The sequence below is a fragment of the Sinocyclocheilus grahami genome, unplaced genomic scaffold (assembly GCF_001515645.1).
Source record: "Sinocyclocheilus grahami isolate Dianchi unplaced genomic scaffold, SAMN03320097.WGS_v1.1 scaffold46.1, whole genome shotgun sequence".
Classification (NCBI taxonomy): Eukaryota; Metazoa; Chordata; class Actinopteri; order Cypriniformes; family Cyprinidae; genus Sinocyclocheilus; species Sinocyclocheilus grahami.
The window spans coordinates 1,215,250-1,236,068 of record NW_015505225.1 but is presented as its reverse complement, the minus strand read 5'-3'; the positions used below and the strand labels follow the sequence as shown (position 1 = coordinate 1,236,068).

Sequence of the window (20,819 nt, the reverse complement as noted above, 5' to 3'; positions counted from 1 at the left end):
TCGAACAAGCAAATCACCAAACGGCATTCTGGGTTGAGCGAGCGGAGCGGAATCTTCAGAAAGGCGCTCTGCGCTCTTAAGGAAATATTACCACTCCGCTCCCACTCCGCTCCGCTCACATGCTCTGGTTTACACCGTTTAGACCGATACATTGCTAATATTTAAGAAAAAATGAATAAATTAAATAAGAATCAAATCATCATATTAGAATGGTAACTTGAGAATGAACACTTTTAAATGGTGGTCTAAATGTATAAATAACACTTCTGTTGTTAATCACTCCGCTCCGCTCACATGCTCTGGTTTACACCGTTTAGACCGATACATTGCTAATATTTAAGAAAAAAATGAATAAATTAAATAAGAATCAAATCATCATATTAGAATGGTAACTTGAGAATGAACACTTTTAAATGGTGGTCTAAATGTATAAATAACACTTCTGTTGTTAATCTGCTAAATTAGCACAATTATGTGCAGATAATTCAAATATTGTCAAATATCTATAATCATATTGACATTGGCCAGTAATATTGTTTTATATTGTTGTGGTCTGATTTGGCTTAAATTAATCTGATTCTGGTTTGCATTGGTCTAAAATTGACTACTTTGATCTCTTTGACAGACTGAAGCTGCTTCTGCCATGGTTAGAGGCCCGTATCCACGAGGGCTGTGAGGAACCTGCTACCCATAATGCCCTGGCTAAGATCTACATCGACAGCAACAACAACCCTGAGCGCTTCCTCCGAGAGAACCCCTACTATGACAGCCGTGTGGTGGGCAAGTACTGCGAGAAGAGGGACCCCCATCTGGCCTGTGTGGCTTATGAGAGAGGACAGTGTGACCAAGAGCTCATCCATGTAAGGAACAGTGGTGCTTTTGTTTTAGCTGTTTGTTGCAGCAGAATATTTTAAGAGATTTTTTTTTTTTTGAGTGTTTATTGATGACATCCAGTTCCTAAAATGGAAATTGCTATAACTGTTTTTTTTCCTTTCTTTCACCTTCACAGGTTTGCAATGAGAACTCGCTCTTCAAGAGTCTGTCCCGATACCTTGTGCGTCGTAAGGACCCCGAGCTGTGGGCTAGTGTGCTTCTGGAAAGCAACCCTTACAGGAGACCCCTAATCGACCAGGTGCAAATTAGAAAATAACTTACAAGTCAACATGAAGCTTTATTTGCAGCCCATTTTAGTTCCTTAATTTTACATTTCCCAGTAGAATGGCCTAACTTGAAAAAAAAATCTATTGAAAATGATGTGAAAAATTGGTGTTACATACTAGAATGTAACCAAATGGTTGAAGGGGAGGAGCTAAAAAAGTAGGAATTGGTGATGTCATCAGAAAAGGAACATTGTTTCAACCTGTTGTTTTGAAGGCTAGAAATACCATGCCAGTGCTTTAGGAAAGAAAATGGGGCACATTTTTATTTCATGTTGACTTCAAGTACGTTGATGAGTTATAATATAAAAAAGTTATAATATACAAAAACATAAAAATTAAATACAGCTTATGTTCCCGCCCACCACAGGTTGTTCAAACTGCCCTTTCTGAGACCCAGGACCCTGAGGAAGTGTCTGTTACTGTCAAAGCTTTCATGACTGCTGACCTACCCAATGAACTCATTGAACTTCTGGAGAAGATTGTTTTGGACAACTCCGTTTTCAGCGAACACAGGTAATTTTATCTGAGCGGTGACTGAACATAAACTGATTTCCATAAATGATTTTAGGTTGTTAAACATTTGCTTTTCCATTATTTGTGTCCCAGGAACCTGCAGAACCTCCTGATTCTGACAGCCATCAAAGCTGACCGCACTCGTGTCATGGAGTACATCAACCGCCTCGACAACTATGATGCCCCAGACATCGCTAACATCGCCATTAGCAATGAGCTCTTCGAGGAGGCTTTTGCGATCTTCAGGAAGTTCGATGTGAACACGTCAGCAGTGCAGGTGCAGCTTATCTCCCAAATATCATCTTAATATATTCTATATGAGTGTTTAAGCATAGTTGTTCCTGCCCTTAGTTTTTTTTACCTGTTTTTGCGATCTCAAATAATTAGTTGTCCTTCTTGGCTGTAGGTTCTTATCGAGCACATTGGAAATCTGGACCGGGCCTATGAGTTTGCCGAGCGCTGTAATGAACCGGCCGTGTGGAGTCAGCTGGCTAAAGCACAGCTGCAGAAGGGGCTGGTGAAAGAGGCCATTGACTCTTACATCAAAGCTGACGACCCCTCGGCATACATGGAAGTGGGACAAGCTGCAGCCCAAAGCGGTAAGAACCAATAAAAAGTGCCTGATTCTTGACTAAATAAGTTGAGATGTTCCTAAATATGGGAAATGGTCTAGTAGTGAGATTATCGTTGTTTTCTCCTCAGGAAACTGGGAGGATCTGGTCAAGTTTCTACAGATGGCTCGTAAGAAGGCCCGTGAATCGTATGTAGAGACAGAGCTGATCTTTGCACTGGCCAAGACTAATCGTCTGGCTGAACTGGAGGAGTTTATCAATGGGCCAAACAATGCACACATTCAACAAGTATGAGTCTCCTACTTTGGCTAAGTGCTTGGTTAGAAATTAATGGGGCAAAATTTGCCACTGAAAGTGCAGATATCCAAGAAATAAAAAAAATGGGTGACAGTTCCCCCAAAATGAATTCTTTTTTTATTTTCATAAATGTTTTTTTTTTGCCATTTTCAATATTTGCTGTATTTGGATATATTTAGATGTAAAATAAATGGAAGTATTTTACATTAAAGGATGAAAATATAAAAAAGCCCTTGGAAATGAAATAAAAAGTTTAAATAAGTTCTAAGCTATTAAATATTGCTGTTTAGTTAAACAAATTACAAATTCCTGCAGTGTTTTTTGTAAATGTCTGATCGATTAATGTCTGAACTTATTTTGCTTTTTTCTGTCTAGGTTGGTGACCGATGCTATGATGAGAAGATGTACGACGCAGCTAAACTACTTTATAACAATGTATCCAACTTTGGCCGTCTGGCCTCCACTCTGGTGCATCTTGGCGAGTATCAGGCTGCTGTCGATGGGGCCCGCAAAGCCAACAGCACAAGGACCTGGAAAGAGGTCTGGTTATACATTCTTGTTCTTTTGTACAGTTACAGAAGCCATTCTAAGTTGCAGGTTACCTTGTGTTTATGTGAGTAGCTTTAATCCCGTTTGTTTTGCCTCTGTATATTCTGTTTACATTATGACAAAGATGTTGCCTGCTTGTAGGTTTGCTTTGCCTGTGTTGATGGGAAGGAGTTTCGTCTGGCTCAGATGTGTGGATTGCATATTGTCGTTCATGCTGATGAACTTGAGGAGCTCATCAACTACTACCAGGTGAGAATGATTTAATTTAGGTTTGATGGCATTTTCATAGCTTGAGATATTAAAAGGGTTCCCACAATCATGAAAAGTTTGTGAAAATATTCATAATCCGTATAATTCTATAGTGGATTTAAATTTTAAGCTGTAATATTTACTATTAAGCTGCATTTTGCCAGTGTCGAGTAACGGGCAAAATACAGGAAGTGGCGAAGTTTACAGATGAGAATCCATGCAATGCATTATTAGACTGTTTTCCATGGCTGACTTATATATTTAACCCATTTAAAAATCATAATAAAGCATAATGCTGTTCGTGAATTCACAAATGCTGTGCTTCAATTAAATAAGTATATGCGATGCAGGTTTAAGATGTGTTCTTTAATTATTTACATGGTGGGTTACATAAGTGTGTCAGTGCAGCTCCATTAACAGTAAATGCTGCTCCACACAAACTGTCATCATCTCAGTAAAGTGTAAAAACAATCGTCAGGACGTTGGCACCCTCTGCAGGCATTTGTTAAAATGTGTAGTGTACATTAGTTCTATTGTTTATAATACATTATGTATTTTAACAGTTTTGTTCAATAAATCCTTGATTACTTGCTTTTGATACTTTATTTGGTAACACTTTACTTGAAGGGGTGTACATAAGACTGACATTGCACCTTCATAATCATGACATGACGCATGTCATGAATATGAAGGAGGTTTTATGCATGTTTATGACAACTGTCATTAAGTGTCATTCGCTCAGTTATGTCATTTTTAATGCAAATATGACATTATTTGACCTAACCTAACCCTAATCCTACCCTTACCCCTAACAATAACCCATAACAAAGACATCTCAAACAATGTCATCTTTGCATTAAAAATTACATAACTGAGCGAATGACACTTAATGACAGTTGTCATAAACATGCATAAAATTACATGGTGGGTTACATAAGTGTGTCAGTGCAGCTCCATTAACAGTAAATGCTGCTCCACACAAACTGTCATCATCTCAGTAAAGTGTAAAAACAATCGTCAGGACGTTGGCACCCTCTGCAGGCATTTGTTAAAATGTGTAGTGTACATTAGTTCTATTGTTTATAATACATTATGTATTTTAACAGTTTTGTTCAATAAATCCTTGATTACTTGCTTTTGATACTTTATTTGGTAACACTTTACTTGAAGGGGTGTACATAAGACTGACATTGCACCTTCATAATCATGACATGACGCATGTCATGAATATGAAGGAGGTTTTATGCATGTTTATGACAACTGTCATTAAGTGTCATTCGCTCAGTTATGTCATTTTTAATGCAAATATGACATTATTTGACCTAACTTAACCCTAATCCTACCCTTACCCCTAACAATAGCCCATAACAAAGACATCTCAAACAATGTCATCTTTGCATTAAAAATTACATAACTGAGCGAATGACACTTAATGACAGTTGTCATAAACATGCATAAAAAACCTTCATATTCATGACATGTCATGATTATGTAGGTGTCATGTCATGATTATGAAGGTGTCATGTCAGTCTTATGCACCGCTTTGCAGGAAGTGAAGAACCCTTTATTTGAACTAATTCTTGCCTCATTGCTATTATATCTGTATTTTAAGTAATTTTAAAGGCTATTGTTAATTTTTATTACCACTAAAAAATAATTATAATTATCCGATTACTTGATTGTCAGAATAATCGACCGATTACTCAATTACCAAAATAATCGTTAGTGACAGCCCTAATTTACTATAAAATAGTAGTTGATGGTGTGATATAATTGCACTACATTTTGCAATATTTCTTTGACTAGAAATTGTTCTTTGAGTTTAATAATTATTGCATTTATAAACACAAAATCCTACTATGGGATTACAAACAGAGCAGAGTCAAGTATATAGAAAATAATAGTAATTATTGTTGTCTAGATAGGACTTAAAATGAACCAATTATCACAAACAACTCAAAGTCATAGAATTAAATTCATGATTTAAGAAGAACCTCCTTAGTGTGTCTGTCCATCTTGGAGTCCAGCAGCACTGATAATTGCGGTTTCTCCATCAGGACCGTGGCTATTTCGAGGAGCTGATCACCATGCTGGAGGCGGCGCTGGGGCTGGAGCGCGCTCACATGGGCATGTTCACAGAACTGGCCATCCTCTACTCCAAATTCAAACCACAGAAGATGAGGGAGCACCTGGAGCTCTTCTGGTCCAGAGTCAACATTCCCAAGGTCTGTCTGCTTCAAATTTATATTGATTGATGAAAATGGAGTTCTTATATTTTGGGGGTGCTCCGATTGATCGGCTACCGATCACTATCGGCCGATAATCGCTTTGGGATGTTTGATCAACGGTCTCTATATAGGGCTGTCACGGTGAGGGAATTTCCTTTGCGGTAATTTTTAGTGACTCAATAGCGCGGTATGCGGTATTATTGCCATACACACACACACACACACACACACACACACACACACACACACACACACACATATATATATATATATATATATATATAAAATCTGTGTGTTTATGTGTTACCATGTTCTTATGGCTCTCCAGTAACGCGGCTTCTGAAGCCTTACTTGAGTTTTTTAGTGGTGTTTGTGGCTCCACAAAAACATGCCCCTATTTCATAGAAAAAACATTAGGTTAGGGCTGTCACGGTGAGGGAATTCCCCTTGCGGTAATTTTGAGTGGCTCAACAGCGCGGAATGCGGTATTATTGCCATACACACACACACACACACACACACACACACACACACACACACACACACACATATATATATATATATATATATATATATATATATATATATATATAAAATCTGTGTGTTTATGTGTTAAGATATAAATAACGAGGTCATATTCAGAAACCGAAACCAAATAGCGTTGAAACAGGAAGTGAAGTAAACAGAAGAGAATGACTAAATAACGGTCCACAGAACATAAACCTGACAATAAGATCCGTTAGGCTATCGTTAGCCTATATGTATAACAGTTGGTTCTGATCTGATCTTCTAATCTGACTGGACAAGAGACTTTCTATTGATATGTCCACCTCAGTCAGTGCAGTTACATTGTTGCCCCACAAGGTGGTGGAAAGGGACCGTCTTTGAGTGAGTCTTTAAACCGTTCATTCAACTACATCTTCAAAAACGCTGATTCATTAATTCAAAGAGAGACCTAATGAAACACACTGTTGAAATCATTTTAACTTTGAGCACCACTTTAGAAGGCTCAGCTGACCAGCTATGCGTCTATGCTAAGACAGAGGTTTCGCTTTCCTTGGAGATGACAACCTATTTTCACAAACATATATGACTCGGCCTGGAGTACAGAAGCAAGTAAGCGCACGCGCTCAGTCAATCTCTCTCTCATTCACTGTCTGTTTAGGCTTGTTAAGTGCAAATCTACGGAGCCGCAGTACAAATCAGCATGGTACACATTATATTATCATTACTAACTTGTTCAATATTCAGTCCACATTCATGAAGTGTAAAACGAGAAGGACATAACCTTACGAAAAAAGAAAACACGCAAAAATCGCGGTTGATGCGCTTCTTGCATTCCTCTGCGTCAATAGCGCGATATTGCAGTTATCTCGACAGCCCTATCTTTTTAAAGGCCGATCTCATAAACCGTACAATTCATATTTCTTCATTAAATAATATAATAATAATAAAAGATATAATTTCACAAACAGCGTGAGTGAATCACCGCGCACTCTTTCTCCCTCTTAAAATGCGCAAAGGGCTTCAAATCACATCGAGTCTGCACTTTAAGCGAGCTGCACGCTGCACAGTTGACACAGGAATGGTCACTTGCACAATCGAGGCAGTGTCGCATCATCACTAAAGTTTATAAATTGCATTACTTTTTAATTCTTGCCAGTGTTTAAAGTCAATTCTGAGAATTGTTTCTGAATGCATTATAAATGTTACAAATGTATTGCTGAAACGCATTACAAAGATTGTGAACTATGTAGGACTGAATAGTGGAGTTCGACCATTAAACAGTTTTTCACCAATTCTGTGTTCAGGATTTTTTGGGCGGGGCTAAAAAGGGGGTTCGATGATGCACTGGAGCCCCCGAGCCATGGCCCCTCCCCTAACACTATAACTAGAGCACATTCGCATCAGTTCAACCGCTCAATCGCGAGTTGTCAGTAACACACAGCCTACACACACACAGCTAGCTAGCTATGCCTTTGTCACTGAAATGCGTATTTCCTGGTTGCGATAACATACAAAACAGCTCGGTGCCGTTATTTAAATTTCCTATTAATGATTATATCAAAAAGAGTTGGATTCATTTTGTGAAGAGCCACCTTGATGGAGAGCTGAGGATCACCACCAAAACCCGTCTTTGCAGTGATCATTTTACACCAGATAAATTTATAAACTTTCATCGGAGACAACTGGGATTCACTGATAATCTGCTGTTACTGGTAAATGGGGCCGAACTGACTATTTCCCGCCTCGGCCTTCATCCTCTCATCCCGCCGACAATTGGTGCCATCAACGGCAGTACGTGCCCACCATTGAGTGTAAGTTAACTTGTGTGCTTGTGTGGGTTCAGCGCAAAAAGCGGACATGCCCGCAGCATTTGAGAGCAGAGGATACCGCCCATTTTTTTCAAGATTTTGATCACTTATTTTATTTACTTGGCAGATTTTTTCATCATTCAAATTTGGCTGAGTGGTTAATAATAATTTTTTCTGTAGTGTGACAAACTCAGAACACATATTTAATATTGCCTTTACAGGGACTTTGAGCATTCAGCGCTCACGCGCTCTTCTGGAGACTGAGCGCTCATGCACACTCGCAGTGCACACACATAACGCCAGGTCCACATTACTCCGTTTGCAGTGCGTATTCTTTTTGCGCTCATGTTAACGGATTAAAGCGTTCACACTGCACACGATTACGGTCTGGCATTGCGTTCCAGGAGTGGTCTGCAGCAGTGCAGCGATTGATTCCACCCCGAGTTTGCTGCACGCGCTGAATTAAAGTGACAGCGCATTGTATGCGGTAAATATGAAAACGAAAATGTAGTAAGTACACCATAAATTTATAAAATTAAAGTCTACTGTGTTTCACAGTCAACACTTGCGGCTTTTTGGCTAGGATTAAAGGAAAAGAGCACTTTTAGATAAACAAGGCAATAATAGATGGCACTGGTGGAGGTAGGAAAACAAAGTTCTTTATGAACCCTGCAGGATTGCTTGTAATAAAGATTTAAATGCAAAAAAGGCAGTAGAGCTGAGAAAAGTATATTAAATGTTTTGACACTTGCTTGAGCAACTGTGTTGTGCTGTGTGTAAGGTATTGTGCAACAATTGCACGAGTGTAAAAACTAAAATGTACTGCGTGATTGAACATTTAGGTGAAAAAAATATATATTTTTGAAAAATGTCTAAAAAAAATGCTCCCCACCACCCCTCAAATAAAAAAAATCCCCTCTCACAAGAGCCACCTGTAAGAGGGAAATTTCTTATGAACCCTGCAGGATTGCTTGTAATAAAGATTTAAATGCAAAAAAAGGCAGTAGAGCTGACTGTTTCTGTCAATGGTAAGTTTTAATTTAGAGTGTTTGTGATGATGTAAGAAAAGTATATTAAATGTTTTGACACTTGCTTGAGCAACTGTGTTGTGCTGTGTGTAAGGTATTGTGCAACAATTGCACGAGTGTAAAAACTAAAATGTACTGCGTGATTGAACATTTAGGTGAAAAAAATATATATTTTTGAAAAATGTCTAAAAAAATGCTCCCCACCACCCCTCAAATAAAAAAAATCCCCTCTCACAAGAGCCACCTGTAAGAGGGAAATTTTCCCCATTTTCAGAAATGAAATTCAGACCCTGAATAAATGTCTAAAATTCCTGATTGGAGTATTACTATAATTCTACATGATAAAAATAAGGCTTTAAAAAGATCGGTATCGGTGATTGTATCGGCAGATACTGCTTTCTGTGATCGGCCTCAAAAATCCTGATCGGGGGCACCCCTATTATATTTTGTCCAAACTAATTATCATTAAAATAGCAAACCCTATATATGCACAGTGGTTCATCTCCACGTATCGGTTGATGGAACAAATTGATGAAATATTTCATGCATCTGTTCAGGTTTTGAGGGCAGCAGAGCAGGCTCACCTGTGGGCAGAGCTAGTCTTCCTGTATGATAAGTATGAGGAGTTTGACAACGCCATCATCACCATGATGAACCATCCTTCAGATGCCTGGAAGGAGAGCCAGTTCAAGGACATCATAACCAAGGTATTGTCACCTTTTACTCATACTTAGGGTTTAGGACTTCGTCAAACTTTGTTCACTCGTTTGGACTGAAAAGGTTGTATTTTTTTAATCCAATTTAAGCTTTTCTGTTAACTCTTGTTGCAGGTTGCTAACGTTGAGCTGTATTACAAAGCCACCCAGTTCTACCTGGAGTTCAAACCGCTGTTACTGAACGACCTGTTGATCGTACTGTCCCCACGTCTCGACCACACTCGTGCCGTCAACTTCTTCAGCAAGGTACTGTGTGTGACTTCCGCTTACCATTCCAGCCACTGTTTGACTGTTTTAACCAAATGTTTTGATTTGTTGTTTTCAGGTCAAACAATTGTCGTTGGTGAAACCATACCTGAGATCTGTACAGAACCACAACAACAAGGCTGTAAATGAGGCACTAAATAATCTCTTCATCACGGAGGAGGATTATCAGGTATATATCAAACGCACCATTTTGGAACCAGCCTGTAATTTTATGAACATTTTCTTGGTTGGCAGCTTTGCGATCTATTGTCTTTTCTTTTTTTTCCACAGGCTCTGCGCACATCCATTGATGCCTACGATAACTTCGACAACATATCTCTGGCTCAGAGCCTGGAGAAGCACGAACTCATCGAGTTCAGGCGAATCGCCGCCTACCTGTTCAAAGGCAACAACCGCTGGAAGCAGAGCGTGGAGCTCTGCAAGAAAGACAAACTCTACAAGGTCTCACCTTCAGTCAACCGTCTCTTATACCAGGGCTTTTAAATATTTTAGATGCCAGGGATCCCAAATATGATCATCCTTATGTGAGGGACTCCCATGCTAAAATTTTAAAGGTGTCAATATAGTTTGTTTTTATAAAAAAAAATGTTTTTTATAGAATTTATACTGTAAAAAATATATTATAAATAAATCTAAGATATTAAAAATAAATGTTATATATGTTTATATTTTTCTAGTCATCACAGTACACTATAGTAGCATTTTAATCACATTTTAGCTTTACATTTCATAAAAATGATTTATTTTAATCTTATTTTATATATTTATTTTGATCTAAACATTATAAATTAATTTTACCCATTTATTTACTTATTGATCTAATGTATTTTTTGTCGTATTTTTTCTTATTTTATTGTAATTTATTTTTCCTACGTAGTCAAATTTTTTTTTTACTCATTTATTATTACTTACATTATCAAATTTTATTTTAATCTAATTCTTATTTGTTAATCAGATTTATTTAGTTTATTTATTTATTTGCTTATTAATAAATGTATAAAATGTCTTGCATTTATAAAATAACTTATTTTAATGTAATTTAATTTGTATTAATCTAATATATATATATATACACACACACACATACAGGAGCATCTCAAATAATTAGAGTTTATATATAGTTATATAAATAGTTTTTTTTTTGTAACATTTCAAAAAGTGAAACTTTCATATATTCTAGATTCATTACATGTACAGTAAAACAGCAAAGTTATTTTTGCTTAAATTTTGAAGATTAGAGCTTACAGCTCATGAAAGTAAAAAATACAGTATCTCAAAATAGAATATTTCCTATGATCAATCAAAAAAAGGATTTGCAAAACAGAAAAGTTCAAGTTCTTTAAATTGTTCATTTATGCACTCAATACTTGGTCGGGGCTCCTTACAAAAAAAATAACTTTTTTTGAGATGCATCTCTCTGTGTGTGTATGTATATGTATATATACAGTGGGTACGGAAAGTATTCGGACCCCCTTAAATTTTTCACTCTTTGTTATATTGCAGCCATTATATATGCTGTTTTTCTTTAAACTTTTCTGCAGACCCCCTAGCGCTTGCATTCCTTCAGTTTGAAAACCCCTGTCTTATACCTCATGGGACGTCATACTGAGAATGTTGCCCAATTTTTGGCAGGACCTTTTTAACTGAATCTTTGTTCTTGTATCTCTTCCGCAGGATGCAATGCAGTATGCTTCAGAGTCAAAGGACACAGAGCTGGCTGAGGAGCTGCTGCAGTGGTTCTTGCAGGAAGACAAGAAAGAGTGTTTTGCTGCCTGCCTGTTCACCTGCTACGACCTGCTGAGGCCCGACGTGGTGCTGGAGACCGCGTGGAGGCACAACCTCATGGACTTCTCCATGCCCTACTTCATCCAGGTCATGAGGGAATACCTCAGCAAGGTGAGCCTCCATCCAGAGGATCTTCTAGGTCTGATGGTGGACACAGTTTGGGATTGTAGATGCTTTAAGCCCAAAACACACTGCACGATTTTAGCAATCCTATAAGATCACTGCATGCCAAACTGTGCGACATGGATCTTATAAACTTGGCTGCGACGTGTGTGTAGACTGTACGATGAGGTCACCTATTGACTCGTACGCTACGACGCACGTTACTACAGAAGAAAAAACGTCATCAGCATGCGCTAGTGGTAAACAAAAAGAGCATGATAAATCACACTTTAGCAGTTGTATTTTTTTTATGTGTGCTGAAAAAAAGTGGAAGCGGCGAAAGAAGGGATAAGCAGTTTTATGTTTTAGCGCCATGTCACGTTGATTTAATGTCATTTTTATTGGTTGATCAGTAAACGTGGATCGTAGCAGCAAACACAAGGTGCGATGATCATTCTGTATCGTAGGCTATCTTTAATCGCATTACTGTGACAACAGCTGTCTTTGAACCTCTCACTGTATGACATAAGAGCACCGATTAGGAGCCAGGATCAAAGAAATCACCACGATTGTTTCATGATGTTAATCTTTCGTCTGGGACAGCCGAAAATTGTGCAGTGGGTTTAGGTGCTTTAGATCAAGGTTCCTCAAATCTTTCCCTGGAGGGCCAATGCGCTGCAGAATTAAGCTCTAACCCTGATCAAACTCACCTACCTGTGATTTTCTGAATACTTTCCGTACCCACTGTGTATATATATATATAATATGCTGTTTTTCTTTAAACTTTTCTGCGAACCCCCTAGCGCTTGCATTCCTTCAGTTTGAAAACCCCTGTCTTATACCTCATGGGACGTCATACTGAGAATGTTGCCCAATTTTTGGCAGGACCTTTTTAACTGAATCTTTGTTCTTGTATCTCTGCCGCAGGACGCAATGCAGTATGCTTCAGAGTCAAAGGACACAGAGCTGGCTGAGGAGCTGCTGCAGTGGTTCTTGCAGGAAGACAAGAAAGAGTGTTTTGCTGCCTGCCTGTTCACCTGCTATGACCTGCTGAGGCCCGACGTAGTGCTGGAGACCGCGTGGAGGCACAACCTCATGGACTTCTCCATGCCCTACTTCATCCAGGTCATGAGGGAATACCTCAGCAAGGTGAGCCTCCATCCAGAGGATCTTCTAGGTCTGATGGTGGACACAGTTTGGGATTGTAGATGCTTTAAGCCCAAAACACACTGCACGATTTTAGCAATCCTATAAGATCACTGCATGCCAAACTGTGCGACATGGATCTTATAAACTTGGCTGCGACGTGTGTGTAGACTGTACGATGAGGTCACCTATTGACTCGTACGCTACGACGCACGTTACTACAGAAGAAAAAACGTCATCAGCATGCGCTAGTGGTAAACAAAAAGAGCATGATAAATCACACTTTAGCAGTTGTATTTTTTTTATGTGTGCTGAAAAAAAGTGGAAGTGGCGAAAGAAGGGATAAGAGCTAGAGGTAAGCAGTTTTATGTTTTAGCGCCATGTCATGTTGATTTAATGTCATTTTTATTGGTTGATCAGTAAACGTGGATCGTAGCAGCAAACACAAGGTGCGATGATCATTCTGTATCGTAGGCTATCTTTAATCGCATTACTGTGACAACAGCTGTCTTTGAACCTCTCACTGTATGACATAAGAGCACCGATTAGGAGCCAGGATCAAAGAAATCACCACGATTGTTTCATGATGTTAATCTTTCGTCTGGGACAGCCGAAAATTGTGCAGTGTGTTTAGGTGCTTTAGATCAAGGTTCCGTTAAAGGGTTAGTTCACCCAAAAATGAAAATTCTGTAATTTAGATTTATTTTGTGAATTTTTTTTATTTATTTAAATTGGTTTCCCTCTTTTTATGTATTTGGTGTATTTTAAATATATGTATGTGTGTGTTATAGACGCAAAAGTGAACAGAAAACAGCGTGGCTCTCACCGTGTCTACACTGGACGCGAGCGGCGCAACATGACAAAATACAATGAATCCATTATAATCAGTGATGCTGTCTACACTGGATGCGGCGCGACACGACAAATCCCCGACAGTAAACTGATGCCACGTTCTCTTTATGACATACTGACACAAAGTTCAAATGATGGGCAACGGTCGCTTTGTCGCGTCCAGTGTAGACAGACTTTGGGGCCATTCACAAGTCACGCCTAAAAACGTGTGAGAAAACGCCAGTCGTGCCGCTTTCTCCTTTCCAAAGCGCTCGGGAGCTTGCGCTTTCGTGGCGTCTGCTGTTGCTAAGCAACCGTGACCTGTGCTCTCCACGACGACACGGAAGTTTCAACAAAGGATAAATGGATCTCCAGCACTGAAAATCACGTGCAGTAGCTCTGCTACTAAATGTATTTAAAATGGGTATCTCTGTACAGCTGTCGCGTCCGGTGAAGACACCGTGTGTGAGCAAAAAAAAACAATCAGTATAAATATAACGATCAGTAGCCTAGGAACATCGCATATCCTGCGATGTGACTATCGCGGATGCGCACATCACGATATCGATGCTGAAACGATATATCGTGCAGCCCTAATCTGAGAGCTGTCTGACCCTGCATAGACAGCAATACTGCCCTACAAAGGCAAAAGACCTTAACTCGCTAGTGTGAAACTGAGAAAAATGACTTTAAATTTTTTTGACTTGTCCAGCCAAATGAATTATAGGTAGGACACTGGAAATTTAACAATTAGATGGTTTAGTAATGACAATTATCTACATTAAAAAATTGTGAGCTCAAACTTGATTTTTACCCCTATTTTGAAGTTAATGTACTCTGCCTTTGCATTATCTGCAAACCGTGAGAAGTCACACCAAGGCAAAAGGCAGTAACTTCCACATTATCAATATTTGGTTGCTGATAACCATTTACAAAATCGTTATAGTAACACCTGTATAAAATCTAGTGATCATGGGCTGTCTCGTATATGCTATTGCATATAGTAATGTTACTGTATTTTTTTTTTTACCATAACAAGCAGACTAAAAGTTAAACGTGAGTGGATACCAATTTATTTGCTATGCTCATTAACGTAAAAGAATGCTAGACATGGCATAATTGCTTTTATATTGACTCGTATTAAATAGCCTAAACTAAAAAAACAACTTGTGGATTGATGTGAACGCCAGCAAGCAGGAATAATGCTCAGAATGTTTGTGGATTAAACATCTTTGATGACGTTCATCACCATGGATTGATTTTATTGGGTTACAAGAAAAGGTAGGATATTGATCCTATTTGAGGATATTGAGGATATTGAACTGTTAGTAGGCTACTGATTTTATGATTGATCATGCTAGCTACGGCGTTCGAGTCCACACGTGTCCAACTAAGTGACAGCCTGGTGAATAATCTACATCACAAAAAGAAAAAAAGAATCTTTAAAGGTTATTCACGATTACGTATTGCTGCCAAGTTATCTAGTCTTTACAGTGATTTGTTATATGGAGCTGTTTGGTAGCTCGTGATCTATCTAATTCGTTTGTCTACACCGTAATTAAAATGTGGCCGACTTTAATGGACAGTAAAAAAAAAGGCAGAGCAGCAAACCGGCACCGTAACTTCATCTTGACGCACGACTAAATGGCTGAACGCCGTAACTCAATTTGAGCCTTCCAAACAAGAGCCGTAACTGGTGTTATACGGTGTTCTGCCTTGGTTTCTCCGGGGCTTTTCGATGTTACGGTTGAGACGACCCATTATTTTCTAACGAAATTATAAAACAACGAAATTGACTCAAGATATTTATGCACATGATAAAGGATGTCTTGAATGTCCCAAAAATATCAATAACTAATTTTCGACAAAAATCGAAGTTACGGTCATTTGCCTTTGCACGGCAGAATACAACGGAAATGTTTCCAATTCCAGAAACTTAGCAAGGAGATCGGTAAAATAATCCATGTGACATCAGGGGTTCAACCGTAATTTTACGAAGCTACGAGAATATTTTTTGTGCGCAAAAAAAAAAAAAAAAAAAAGACTTTATTCAACAATTCGTCTCCTCCGCGTCACCCTGGTGCCATTTTGGAGAGTATCTGCTGGACGTAAACAGCGAATGCCGTTCTGTGTCAGCTGCGTCACACGGATACACTGTTTTCGTTCATATCAAAATCACAACAACATAGGAAACAGATCCGGCGTAATGCAGTTGACACAGAACAGCACATAGATATGTATAGATGCCCCATTCGACAGCTCCTGGCATGTAGATGCGGCCACCATCTTGGAACGGTCCACTTGACGTCATTCACCATACTGTAGGTTCTCACAGAGCCGTTCTGTGCAGGATTGTGGCATCTTTTGAATATTCATTCGTTTTCATATTTAAAGGATTTGCCACTGATGATTCAAATGCGAGTTTTGAGCAGTTTATAGTAGCGCTTGTTGTTTGTCGTTTCTCCGATCACAAATGCAGACATGGTTTTATGTTTAAAAAGACAGTACAAGTCATTATAATCCGTAATTATGTCCCCACTGGATGCAACAAATGCCTCGTTTATAATGGGTTTTATTGGTTTTGTCTCGTCGCGCCAGGACACGGAATCACAGTATGGTAAGGGTATCACAATATGGTACATTACCGTCACACGCTTGAGATATTCGGCCAATCACAATGCACTGGATAGCTGGCCAATCGGAGTACGCCTTGCTTTTCAGACCGATGAGCTTAGTAAAAATCGACGTGTTTCAGAAAGGCGGGGCATAGAGGAGAAACAATATTGTACAGTTTTTTGAACCTTAAACCACATAAACGCATTTCATTACGCCAAATACACAAAATAATGTTATTTTTTAGCAACGTCATATGACCTCTTTAATACTTGCATTAAACTAAGAGTTGCATGGTTGCTCGATTTGTTTTCACACTGCAGTCTAGCGACAGCTATGAGAAAGTGTGGTCCTTCACAAAACTAAAACCATTGTGTGCTGTAGATACTTTACGAGCATGCGTTTTACCGTGTTAGTAGCACCCTTGAAAGGTCAGGGATCGTGGCTGTTGGCTTTGCCTGCCTCTGGAAGCCGTGAATGGCTGTATAAACCATCTCTCACACCGTCACACCTTCACTCTTACTCTGCCTTTTTCTCATGCACTCTTTTTAACATGGGAATAACAAACTACACCTGTGGCATGATTTCTTCCTCTCAATGAAACTTTGACCTGCCGATCTCTTTAAGCCTGCTCAACAACATAATACTCTAACTTTTAAAAGTTGACATCAGCTGTATGTAGACAACTGAACCCAAATACAACATTTAAAGGTATAGTTCTGTAATCATTTATTTACCCTCATGATGTCCCAAACCTGAAGAGCTGACTGACTTCTGTGAAACACAAATGGATACATTTTGAAGAATGTCCCAGGTGCTCTTTTCCATAGATTGAAAATGCAAACAGATGGTGTCAGGCTCCAAAAATGACAAAAAAGTACCATAAAATTCATAAAAAGTTATTATAGAAGACTTGAAAGTCACTTTTATGGGACTTTTAGTCATTTTCAGAGATCAACAACTCCAGTCCCCATTCACTTTCAGTATATGAGAAAGAAGAGTTTGAATATTCTTCAAAATGTCTATTTTTGTGCTCCACTGAAGTGTAAAAAAAAGAAAGAAGAAAAGTAGATTTGGAATGACATAAGGGTGAGTATTTGATGACAGAATTGTACTTTTTAGGTGAATTATTGCTTTAAATCAAATCATTCAAGGATGGGTAAGATACCCACAACAGTCTAACCTTTGTAACTTGGCTTTTACTTGCTTATTGGTCATGTATATCAGATTATGGTTTTGGTTGTTTTATGGTGGTAAGGCACCTATAGGTCTTTTGTAAGTTTCAGTTTCTATTATTCGCACAATGACTTCCTTTTTCTCGCAGGGGCATCTTTCACAGAACCTGTCCAATGAGCAGCGTCCTCTGACTTTAAATATACACAAAGTGAGACCATTAGTTTGAATAAAGGTGCGGTCACATTTACAGTTTTGGCAAATTATTGCGGGTGAAATCCAGTCAAATCAATAGGAAGCTACATACGAGGAAAATATTTACTCGTGCAGTTTGTGCATGTGAATTCACCACACTGACCAACAGAAAGCTGCTTGGTTTGAAAGTGACATCTGTGTGAGCTGTGCTTTATACATGGCTACACTATTGACTACTTTTTCCCGGCAATATTTTCCTGAATCTTTCGCTAATGTGATCGTACCTGAAGAGGGTTCTGTTTTCTACATATGCATTGTTAATTAATAGGATACTGACTGACTGTGTGGGGGACCATCCTTTGCTAGTACCAAGTCTTTGTTATCGACTGAATTGACAAAGCCATAGTGACCACGATTACATGTGAAATGCATAGACCAGTAGTACATAATAGGATGCTTATTTCAATGGGAAGTGTTTGGCGTCGGGTATGGAGTGCCTTGGCAAGAAGCTCGTGCCCCGAGACCTGCTTTGAAAGCGTGTGCACCTTGTATTAAGCTTGGCGTTATGCATCTCCCATGAATGGTCCCATCCATCAGTCATTGCCCCCTTTCTTCAGAGTATTTATCTCTCCTCATTGTCCCACTCTTGTCCTTCTTTCTCGCTCTCCTTCATTCAGGTTGACAAGTTGGATGCTTCAGAGTCTTTGAGGAAAGAGGAAGAACAGCTCACAGAGGCACAACCCATTGTCTATGGTACGACCATTACTCTGCTCCTTCATCTAAGAAAGAAAAACTTTTTATAACTCCATTACAAATTATTGGTCAATACAGATAATCTAGAAGTCACTTGTTTTAATAATATATTATATTTTATTTTAGGTCCTATTTAAAATAATTATTGTTTTCCAATTTATTTAGTTTTTGTGTTTTTGGTTTTGTTTGGTTTGTTTGGTTTAATACTAGCAAGCATGAATTAAATGTATATTTAATTCACACATATAATTAATATTAATGTAATATTTTCACTCAAATTGTTGCCGTAACCTCAAAATACTTAATATGCCACAATATATTAGCTTATCATGTTACATTTTTTGTACATTTTATTTTATTAGAAATATAGATTTTTTTTAATTTAATGCAAGCAAGTAAGAGTCAAATTTATATTTAATTCACATGTATAATTTATGTAATTTCCACTCATAAAATATTTGCAGTATTCTCAAAATACCAGATATTGGCTTATCACGTTACATTTTTTTTTGTTTTGTTTGGTGTTTTTATTGTTGTTTTGTTTTAGTTTAGTGCTAGCAAATATGAATGGAATTGATAATTATATAATATACATATATATAATGTATGTAATATTTTCACTTAGAAATATGTGCAATAACCTTTTTGGTATTTTGTTTGTTTGTTTTGTTTAATGCTAGCAAGTATGTAAATGTACTAGTAAATGCTAGTGAAATTGATATTTAATTATATTATATACATATACAATTAATGTAATATTTTCACTCAAAAAATTTCAAGTAACCTCAAAATACAGAATATGCCCAATATATTGGCCTATCACCATAACAAATGCCGAGTAGTCTGGTGTAAAATAATTTACAGTTGCATACTAAACCCATTAAACGAGACGAACAACCTGTGGTAGGTCATTTTTGCATTAATGCTCCTGTGTTTGATCATTTTTCCCAGGCACACCCCAGCTGATGCTCACTGCAGGCCCCAACGTCGCAGTTCCCCCACAGCAGCCTTACGGCTACGGCTACCCCACGCCGACTGGTTACGGCCAACCCGCACAGCCAGGCTTCGGCTACGGCATGTGAAGCCCTCCTGCCCACAGCTGTCCATCCATCGCTCCTTAAGTTCCTTACTAGCTTAATTGTGGTCTACTCACAAGGTTATATAAAGTAAAAAAATAAATAAAAAAATTGCGCGTTTTAAATTATTTTCCTTAAGATGCAATGAAGGACTTCATTTTTATTTGTGCTGTCAAAGAAAATAATCAGACCACATTTTTGTTATTTCACATTCCATATTTAAGGCTACTTATATCACTAGGTTTTCTTTCTTTTTATTTTTTTTGTGAGCTGATTTTTTTTAAGGGGGCATGGGTTGTGTATGTAAGTGGAGTGTCGAGAAGAGCAATTAACCTTAAAATATGTCGTGAAGCATCTGATTTGCACTCTGTCGTGAGAGGAAACTAATGTAGATTCTCTTAATTTTGATGTATTGTATGTGAAGAGCTTACACTGTCAGTCTGTTTAATGCATTTCATTATTGTATATTCTGAAAAAAAGGTAAACAATATTTGAACATGAACGTATACATCCATGGGTACATTTAGCTAACACTAAGTAATAATCTGATATTCTACACAAATATGTAGCTGTATGGAAATTTTAAGCGCATACAGACATGAATATAGTAAAAGATTTTAATCCCTTAGCCTAAACCGGTTTCCCCGATCGACCTCGTAGTTGTTAACATCTCATTCACTCCATGTGTAACAGGTGACCTTTCCTTGTATTGAATACAGTGCTCTTTCTTGTGTGAATCCATTTCCATAAATGAGCAAGGGATACATTGATTCTTCTGACTTCTGTGTTTACTCATCCGATTTTTTGTATTGAGGTTTGTGTGTGCCAGGTGTCGTGCTGTTCTAGCTCACTATTCGTAGTGTACAGAAGAATGAATACACAAATGGATACCAATGCTTTGTCCACCTGTAAGATTTGTGTGCGATCTGCAGATTCAGAAAACTGGGGAATAAATTCACAGGATTGTGATTATTTTGGTGGCTTGATTGTAAATGGGCAAAGATTAAAATGAAACCTGTCAGTTCTCCATCATATAGCTTGCCACTTTGTTTTTCTACAAATCACAGACACCGCAGCCATTAAAGGTGCACATGGTCTTTTTTTTGTTTTCTTCAGTTTTGCTAGTGGATATGACGGTCATATTGGAAGGAACCGAAAAAATGTTTTGTGTAGTTAGCTTTAATTTATTATGTATTACACAAAAAGAAAAAATCGGCAGGATCATATGATCTCAACATGGCGGCGCCCATG

The 20,819-nt window shown here is 38.2% G+C and overlaps 1 protein-coding gene across 1 annotated transcript in view; it reads left to right on the top strand.

Moving 5' to 3' along the window:
- The window catches only part of LOC107582632 (clathrin heavy chain 1-like), a 40,596-nt gene extending 19,980 nt beyond the window's left edge, over positions 1–20,616 (top strand). The window contains exons 16-31 of the mRNA XM_016268546.1: positions 626–860; positions 1,010–1,132; positions 1,528–1,673; positions 1,767–1,950; positions 2,080–2,272; positions 2,376–2,533; positions 2,918–3,082; positions 3,233–3,340; positions 5,398–5,565; positions 9,469–9,618; positions 9,742–9,873; positions 9,953–10,063; positions 10,165–10,335; positions 11,569–11,790; positions 18,417–18,492; positions 19,444–20,616. Of these exons, the coding sequence (XP_016124032.1) occupies positions 626–860; positions 1,010–1,132; positions 1,528–1,673; positions 1,767–1,950; positions 2,080–2,272; positions 2,376–2,533; positions 2,918–3,082; positions 3,233–3,340; positions 5,398–5,565; positions 9,469–9,618; positions 9,742–9,873; positions 9,953–10,063; positions 10,165–10,335; positions 11,569–11,790; positions 18,417–18,492; positions 19,444–19,574 (2,473 nt within the window). The 3' untranslated portion in view covers positions 19,575–20,616. The remainder of the gene's footprint in view (positions 1–625; positions 861–1,009; positions 1,133–1,527; positions 1,674–1,766; positions 1,951–2,079; positions 2,273–2,375; positions 2,534–2,917; positions 3,083–3,232; positions 3,341–5,397; positions 5,566–9,468; positions 9,619–9,741; positions 9,874–9,952; positions 10,064–10,164; positions 10,336–11,568; positions 11,791–18,416; positions 18,493–19,443) is intronic.
- The last annotated feature ends 203 nt before the right edge of the window (positions 20,617–20,819 follow it).